This window comes from Lactuca saligna, chromosome 8, assembly GCF_052625555.1.
Source record: "Lactuca saligna cultivar CGN05327 chromosome 8, ASM5262555v1, whole genome shotgun sequence".
NCBI lineage: Eukaryota > Viridiplantae > Streptophyta > Magnoliopsida > Asterales > Asteraceae > Lactuca > Lactuca saligna.
In genome coordinates, this window is record NC_136424.1 from 51857415 (window position 1) to 51866746 (window position 9332).

Sequence of the window (9332 nt, forward strand, 5' to 3'; positions counted from 1 at the left end):
AAAATAGTGTATCAGGTAAAAAAGTGGTAACAATATTAAATTAGGGTTTACCTTCATTCGATTCAGGAAGTGGGGCAAGCTGGGCCCCAGGTACATTGGACCTTTTAGGGTTATAGCCCAGGTGGGCAAGGTAGCATATAGGCTGGATCTACCAGTCAAACTCAGTCAGATTCATAGCACTTTTGATGTCTCCCAGTTGTGATGTCTGGTGGACGATTCGGCAGTGGTGTCTCTAGCGGATATTCAGTTGATGACAGCCTGAACTACATCGAGCGGCCAGTGGCGATCCTTGACAGGAAGTCGAGGGATCTGAGGAACAAGAGGGTGGAGCTGGTAAAAGTGCAGTGGCAACACCGCAAGGGCTCGGAATAGACCTGGGAGCCGGAGGTCGAGATGAGGGAGCATTACCCCGAGCTTTTTTAGGATCGAACAACAGACTTCGAGGAAGAAGTCTAAGATAATTGGGGGAGATTTGTAATACCTGATTCCTGGTATGCCTATTATTCAAGTATTTTTTTGTTTTTCTCTGGGACTTGACGAGTTGGTGGCCCAACTCATTGAGTAGAGTCGTGACCCGTGGACAGTTTAAGTAACCTACTTGACAAGTCGGGGGACTGACTCGATGAGTAGGTGCTAGTTGAGTGAAACCCTAAATCTGAGGGTTTGTACCTTATTTAAACACCTTATCTCAGCCTTCATCACCCTTATCACTCCCAGAAAACCGTGTATCGAAAACCCAGTCGTTTTTTGTGTGTTCTAAGGCCATTTTGGTACTTTTGGTGGTTTGTGAAGCTTGAGAAGAAGAAAGAAGCTTGAGAGTTCGAGTTGGGGGCTTAGAGATTTAGAGATCTAGTTCCATTTTCAGAGATCTTATATGTGTTTATTCATCTCTAGACTTGGATTTTGGGCACATTTAAGGCTTTCCATGCCGTTTTCGGATTTGTGGAGTGTTATATGGAGTCTTGACTTCAGATCTAAGTCATTGGAAGGGTCTCGTGGCATAAAGGTGCCAACTTTATGGCCATGATATCCCCATGCATCTTGTAGAGCACCTTTTATGGATTTTTGAGCCAAATCCCCCATACATGTGCACCAAGTTTGGAGCTTTACGTATGAAATTGACATTAGGGGGCAAGATCTATGGTTTTCAGGTGTTAAGACCCATCTAAATCGACTGTATAGTGTTAGTCAATGATGGACTCAACGAGTCGCAGTGTAATGACCACCAAATCCTTTCAATGGATGGACCAGTTGTTAGGGAGGAAAGTCTCTTATATGTTTAGACTTAAAGGTACCTGGGAATCATGGGACTCGAAGAGTGCTTAGAACAGGCTCGACGAGTTCAAGGAAATCTCCTAATATTTGAAGATGGACTCGACGAGTTGTTCGTATAACTTGGTGAGTCTTAGACCGGACACGTTCTTATGAGGGAGATAAACTCGCCGAGTTCAAGGAAGAACTTGTCGAGTCAGATGAAGATAGTTACGATGGTTTGAATGAAGGAGAACTCGTCGAGTTCTTGCTAGACTCGACGAGTGGAGTCGGGGTTGGATCGAGTTAATGGAGTATGGACTCGGCGAGTTGGTAGACCAACTCGATGAGTCAGGTCAACGGGGTGTTGATTTTGACCAATGTTGATTTTTCCTGGTTTTGGTGTTGACAGTGGTTAGGGTTGTATGTTCTGTTTGATGACTTAAGGGTTGTCGTATAAGGATTGAGGAGTCGAGGAGAGCCGACCTTCACGCCAAGGACAGTTTAGACACTACACGACATCGAGGTGAGTTACCTTCCAGTAGAAGTGGGGCTAAGGCACCAAGGTTGACCTACTAGTAATTGTTAGTTAGGATGGTTATCTTTATGATAATTGTTTGGTCTTTTATTTTTGGATATGTGAGTATGCTAAACTACTAGATATGTGAGTATGCTAGTTTGCTAGTTACGATGTTAGATGAGATAGTATCAGTAGGAGAGGATTAGTCCCTGATTCAGTTGTTAGGACCAACGGGTAGGTCAGACACCCCAAATATGTCTGACAACATGATTATGATATGATATTATGTGTTAGTAGTGAGGGGTGTAATAGTCCCCGTGTTCGGTTGAGATATACCAGAGGGTAGGTCAGCACCCCATAACAGCTTGACATGGGTAGGTCAGTACCCCATAATAGCTTGACATGGGTAGGTCAACACCCCAGAATAGCTTGACATGGGTAGGTCAGCACCCCATAATGGCTTGACATGAGTAGGTCAGCACCCCAGAATGGCTTGACATGGGTAGGACGGGTGCCCCAGAATTGCCCTGTAGTATATATGATATGTGATTGTATGGTATGTGGTATGATGGGGGAACTCACTAAGCTTTGTGATTACAATTTCAGTTTTGGTTTCAGGTACCTCTTCGTTCAAGGGGAAGGAGCTGGCTGTGTAGCAACTCATCACACATACACACATGATTTTCGCTTAGAGTTTTCTGGGATTGTACTCTGATATTTCGTTACTTCAGATGATTTGATTTTGTGACATGATATTATGGTTTTATGTATTGGCATGATCTTGGCAATGTTTTGATAAACTAATTTACGAATCACTTAACAAAAAAACAAAAATTTTGGCCTCAAATTTTGGGATGTCACATGTTATCATACATTTTATCTTCAATAACATGAGATTCAATCATTCTAATATTTTTGTAATACAATCCGGAGGACAATACGAGTAATTTTTCAAAAAGATATTTCTTACTTGATATCATTTTTGTAATAATGAGATATTATTTATTACCATCATTAGTTATTTCCATATGATATCTACTAGACCAAATATCTTTAAAACTTCATAATTATTTTGGTGATTTGGATGAAAATAATTCATTACCAATTGTAATTATCATCCCTTGTGGTAATGCAATTTTCACTTTTCCAGAGCCTTCAATCATTTTTGCACTATCTATTATTGTATTAACATTTGCTTCTCCAATTATTAAGTAAGCAAAATATTTTTCATTATTAAAAATACTATGTTTTGTTGTACTATCTACAAGACATATATCTTCCTCATTTCTTTTGTGAACATCCATATTTCTCTAAAAAAAAAATCTGACTTAGAAAAATAAAGTCATACTTTATTATGTTAAGAAGACAAACAATGCTAGAAAACCAACAATTTCATGATATGTCGGCATATCCATCTCCTTTTATGGGAAAAATTAGGTACGTCCATCACCATCCATAGCACTGTTTGTCCCTTCCATGTAGGCAAGATAATCGACAACATCTAAATGTCCCACTTCTAGTTGATCTTTGGAAAAATATTTTTGAACAAAATTTGTTTCCGTATTTTTTTTTTCCCTTCTTTAGATTTTAGAGAAGCTTAATAAAGAACAACAAAATGTTTTTGAGTGCGAGATTTACGAGACCAATGATTGATCATTCCATATCGATAACAAACATTTGCAACTTTCTTTTTGCCTTGACCACTGTTATCATTAGGATGTGAGTTTTTTTATTTTCTTACTCCTGGTGATTGCTTATATTCTTGTTATTGTTGGGACGATAATTATGACGTCATCCACCACGTCCATGACCACGGTTACACCCACAATGATTATAATTAGACGATGTTGCATTCATTTCATGGATTAGACTAGTATCGATCGGACGTGATTGGTGATTTTCATTAAGAGCTCATTATTTTGTTCTGCCACAAGAAAACATTAGATTAATTCACAATATTTTTTAAAACTTTTCTCATGATATTACTGTTGCAGGAGTATGTTAGTAACATGGAAAGTAGAGAAGGTTTTCTTTAGCATATCTTCATCAATTATAGTTTTACCACATAGTTTTAGTTGGAAAGTAATTTTGAACATGAATGAATTATACTCAATCACAAATTTTAAATATTGTAGCCGAAGGTGTAACCAATCAAAACGAGTTCTAACAAGTATCACATTTTTTTTGATGATAATACCTCTCTTTCAGATTATTCCAAAGATCAGTTGAATCTTTGATAGTGAATTATTCAAATTTTAATCATTCATTTTATATATATATATATATATATATATATATATATATATATATATATATATATATATATATATATATATATATATATAGCCATAATAAATTGGAGTTTTATAGTAGAGTGGTGTCCATAACAATGCTATAAAAATAACAAGATAAATTATAAAGTAAAGAAAGACGTGAGAGTGTAAACAATTTGTATTTCAATATTTAGAGTAAATTACACGAATGGTCCTTATGGTTTAGGGTAATTTGCGCGTTTGGACCTTAACTTATATTTTTTACTCGGAAGGTCTGTACTGTTTGTTTTTGTTACGCGTTTGGTCTCTATCTTACCTTAAACAACTATTTTGCCATTAATTTTTTAATTTATTTAAATAAACAAACACCCAACCCTACCCCTCACCTTACCTTACCTACCACACAATTTTTCCCTAGTTAAATAATAATCTTTTTAGGCAAGATAAGGACCAAACACATAACAAAAACAAACTGTATGGACCAAACGTGTAACGAAAAACAAACATTACGGACTTTCCGAGTTAAAAAAAAAGTTAGGGACCAAACGCAAATTACCCTAAACCATAGAGACCATTCGTGTAATTTACTCCAATATTTATGATGAAATCATCAACTTTCTAATACATATGACTTGCCATTTATACTACAAAAATAAGATGAAAGATGGGTTATAATATGAATGCACATACACTCATAAAATACATTAAAACGATTGTTACTAATGCTAAATGCGATAAAAGATGAGGTATCAGAGAAATGAAGAATCTAATTGTCATTTACAAACTAATATTTTATAATAAAAATTGATATATCAGATCAAAAGACTACAATCGGATGAATGATCGTTCATTACGAATACTTTTTAAATAATGCTTAAAAACATAATACAAATAAATACGAAAAATAAAATCTCTATTAAAATTGAGATAAATAGGAAAAAAAAATGATTTAAGGGGATAATTGCATTTTCGTTTTGTTCATATTAAGACAATTATATTTTTTTAATCCAAATTTAACCATCAAACTTGCTAAATGATCCACATAATACCATTATTACCTAATATAGCGGATAATAATGATAATATGCGAACACATTTAATAAATTTAATGGTTAAATATATATAAAATTCTACATAAAATTTATCATTTAATTTTGAAAGCATTATATGGTTTTATTTAGTTTTAAATACAAAGTAAAAGAATACAACCCTAATTTATATTCAATTTTACTTAAAAACCTTTACATGTTTGAATTTGTCATAGAAAGCCTATGAAATAGTGTAGGAGACATATATGTGGTTTCCTAAAGAGCCAAGCCAATTCATCCAATTATTAGAAAGGAAATCACCACTCTATTCCAATCCTCCTCACAATATTCCTCTTTACAACTGTCTTCTTGTATTTCTCTCTCACACACTCACACCATGAACACGCACCTACACCAACAACTACTCATTCAAATACTTTCATAATCCTTCTTCCTCCGAGAATCTCGCCTTAATTTTATCCACATTATTTTAATCTTTGACAATATTATTAAAGACCCAATCCTTCAATCTTACTTCTTTGCATAGTGGTCTGCCATACATAGCAAAAATTCGCTACCACTACCAGCCATGGCCGGCGTTGATTCCACCGCCATCCTTGCCGCTATCCAATCCCTCCTCCGCCTCGTCAGGGACGTTGCGCGTTGCCCCGGCACCGGATTCTCTGGAGACTTTAAGAAAGATTGTACTGATTTGTCTAGAAGGGTGGCCTTGTTGTCGCATTTGTTGGAGGAAATTAGGGACTTTAAAGGCGATTTGAGGTTGTTGGATGAATCGGCTTCTTCGTCGTCTTCTTCATCTTGCTTGTCTGACCTAACGGTTGCTCTTCAAGCTGCGAAAAAGCTACTCGTAATTGCAGGCAATTTCGATCAAAAGATCTCTCCGGTGAGTACGTCTTAATTTCTGTACGAATCGATGAATTTGATTGTTTAATTCCACTCAATTGAACTTTCAAATGGTTATATCACAATTCAGTTGTATCACTTCATCGTTCGTCTCGTATCATACTATATTAATAGCCTACATAACGTTGTGTTCAATCAAAATCCGATCAAATTGCTTCAAAAATTAGCAATGTTGGTAGAATTATGAGCTGTTCGTAATCTGTAAATTGCTGATTCGCTTGATGCTTTTAACAGCCGCCCTCGATTTTCGTGAAAATTTATCGATGATTAATCTGTTTTCTCATGGCATACACGAAAGAATCATAACAAATTAGACTCTACAAATCTTTCATTTCTGAGTTTAGATAACATCGCTAATCAATATCATCCTATCAATCATGCGATTACAGTTCCTTATTCTATTGTGTTACTCATACTTAATTGTTTTTGATTATAGGAAGGATCAGCCAAGAAAATCGCATTTCAATTCCAATGCGTTACATGGAAATTGGAAAAAGCATTAGCAAACTTACCATATGATGATTTTGAAATCTCGGAGGAAGTTCAAGAACAAGTAAGAACACAATTATGCTTATGCTCATCTTATTGGTCATCAATGGAGTTTATTTTCTTAATAATCTTTTCCCCCCAGGTTGATTTAGTGAGAGGTCAACTTCGAAGAGCAAGGGAAAGATATGATAAACCCCTAAATTCTTCCATTCTTTCACAAGCCTTACATCAGGCCCCAGATAAAGAACAAGTAGAAAATACGGGTAACATTAATCATCAAGAACCAGAAACAAAGGTGGAAAGTGCTTCAAAAGAAAATCTTTCAAAAGGGTATAATCAAAACGAAATGATTTATCAATCCAATGATTCCAAGATTTCATCTCCATTGGATATTTGCAAGAACATTGATGAAAACAAGAAGTTGGATGCCCCTTCAATTCCTGATGATTTCCTTTGCCCTATTTCTCTAGAACTCATGAGGGATCCTGTTATTGTCTCCACTGGACAGGTAGATTCCATTCCTTTGTTCCAACCTTTTCCTTTTCAATTCCATTCCATCTTCTGATCTTATCCTTTCTTACAGACATATGAAAGATCATACATACAAAGATGGATCGATTGTGGCAACACAACATGTCCAAAAACTCAACAAAAGCTTCAAAACACCACTTTAACACCCAATTACGTGTTAAGAAGTTTAATCACACAATGGTGTATCAATCACAACATTGAGCAACCAACATTACTAACAAACAGGAAACTAAAAAGGACAGATGGGTCATTTCGCGATGTAACCGAAGACATAGAAGCCATTGAAGTTATAGTCCGGAATCTCTCAAGCCATTCCATTGAAGAAAGAAGGGCAGCATTGTCCGAAATCCGATCTTTATCAAAAAGAAGCACAGACAACCGAATCCTCTTAGCAGAAGCAGGGGCAATTCCGATTCTTGTAAGTTTGTTAAATTCCGAAGATACCCTTATCCAAGAAAACGCAGTCACTTCAATTTTGAACCTTTCTATATACGAAAACAACAAAGCACTTATAATGTTGGCTAATGTGGTACCCTCCATTGTCCAACTTCTTAGAGTTGGAACAATGGAAACAAGAGAAAATTCCGCCGCTACCCTTTTCAGTTTATCACTTGCTAATGAGAATAAAATCATAATCGGAGCATCAGGGGCAATTCCGGCATTAGTTAATCTTCTTGAAAACGGAAGCAATAGAGGGAAGAAAGATGCTGCAACTGCTTTGTTCAATCTTTGCATTTACCAAGGGAATAAAGGGAGAGCCGTGAGGGCCGGAATCATAACCGTGTTGCTAAAAATGTTACGTGATTCCGATTCCGATTCCGGTTCCGGTTCCAATTCCGGTGGTTGTATGGTGGATGAGGCATTGACGATACTTTCGGTTCTTGCTAGTCATCAAGAAGCAAAGGTCGGAATCGTGAAAGCCGGGACGATTCCGTTGTTGATTGATCTTATGAGAACTGGAGTTTCAAGAAACAAAGAAAATGCCACTTCGATCTTGCTCTCTTTATGCAAAAGAGATAGTGAGAATCTTGAGTGTATAAGTAGACTCGGGGCTGTGATTCCGTTGATGGAATTGGTGAAGAATGGGTCGGAAAGGGCGAAAAGGAAGGCGGAATCGTTGTTGGGCCATCTTCAACGGAATCAACAAGGGATGTGATTCCGATTCCGTTGATGGAATAACTTGCTAATTTGTTTATTCATCTGATTCTTGATCGACATACTTACGTTTATTTTGAGATTTTATATACGGGGAAGTAATATGTTTCTCGGGTTTTTATTGTATTTTTTATTTTTATTTTTTTTTGTGTTTGGAAAGTTCATTTGATATTGTTGTTGTTTGTTTGATGATATCATATGTTCGATTGGGAATAACTTGTGTGAAAGTGGATTCATGACAACTTTTATGATTTATGGAATTCGATTGGCAATTGTACATCAATATGTTGGTGTAATGTTTCATAATAGTTTTATCTTGTTATATTTATTTCATAATAGTTTCTTTTTTACTACATATAACTATTAAATCCTTCTCATTGTTTCAAATTTATCTTTTTATTGAGATATAAGAGCGGTATGTTTTGTATTTGGAGTAAAACACATTACTAGTTAAAGTTCATTGTTTAAGTGCTTGTTGATGTCACTACCAAAGAGATCGCTTATAAGGATGACAACTTCATTTGTTCTTTGAAAGCACGAATTATCATTAAAGACCTTATGAAATGATTGTTGGATCATCATATGTGGAATTAACAAATCCAACATGCATAAAGTGTATGGTATACCTTTCTATTTTGTTTATTTGTTTAATTACATATTGCTATAAGTATGGTCTTTTTTGAGTTTTTAAGCACGGCAAGTAACATCTTTATGGGGCTTTCAATATATATTAAAACAAATGGTAACCTCCACCATCTTGCTCATGTCACCCCGTCCCAAAACCTATGTTAAAAGTCAATCTTCGAACACTAAAAATATTTTGGATGTGTCAATGATTGAACCATGAATTTAGTGAATGATTGAACCATGAATTTACTGAATTCCACTCCTCAGGTATTCATCTTGAGGCTATTTTCAATATATATTATTATTGTTAGATAGAGATGACAACTTGGAGAAGGTGCTTTGAGTATCCATAAATGCATAATTAAAAATTTATTAGGCAAGACAAATACCAAAAACCTCATGGTGAGACTATAAGTGTACCAAGGTGAGACTATAAGTGTACCAAGGTGGCGTTTCAATAATTAATAAAACTAATGTAATACTTGTTAAACTTGAAGACACTAAAATTTGAGATACGAATGGCCGTAAGAAAAC

General features: G+C 35.7%; 1 protein-coding gene across 1 annotated transcript; it reads left to right on the plus strand.

The window, feature by feature from the left end:
- The first annotated feature begins 5525 nt into the window (after positions 1-5525).
- On the plus strand, positions 5526-8387 carry LOC145009149 (U-box domain-containing protein 11-like). The gene is made up of 4 exons (XM_078967820.1): positions 5526-5976; positions 6433-6549; positions 6628-6993; positions 7069-8387. Exons 1-4 carry the CDS (start codon positions 5662-5664, stop codon positions 8170-8172), a joined length of 1902 nt encoding a protein of 633 aa, XP_078823946.1. The 5' UTR covers positions 5526-5661; the 3' UTR covers positions 8173-8387.
- The last annotated feature ends 945 nt before the right edge of the window (positions 8388-9332 follow it).

Bases quoted from the DNA above. Each gene is read 5' to 3' on its own strand.
- LOC145009149 (XM_078967820.1), top strand. From the start codon at position 5,662: ATGGCCGGCGTTGATTCCACCGCCATCCTTGCCGCTATCCAATCCCTC. The intron at 5,977-6,432 runs GTGAGTACGTCT...TTTTGATTATAG, and splicing joins TCGATCAAAAGATCTCTCCG to GAAGGATCAGCCAAGAAAAT. The intron at 6,550-6,627 runs GTAAGAACACAA...TTTTCCCCCCAG, and splicing joins CGGAGGAAGTTCAAGAACAA to GTTGATTTAGTGAGAGGTCA.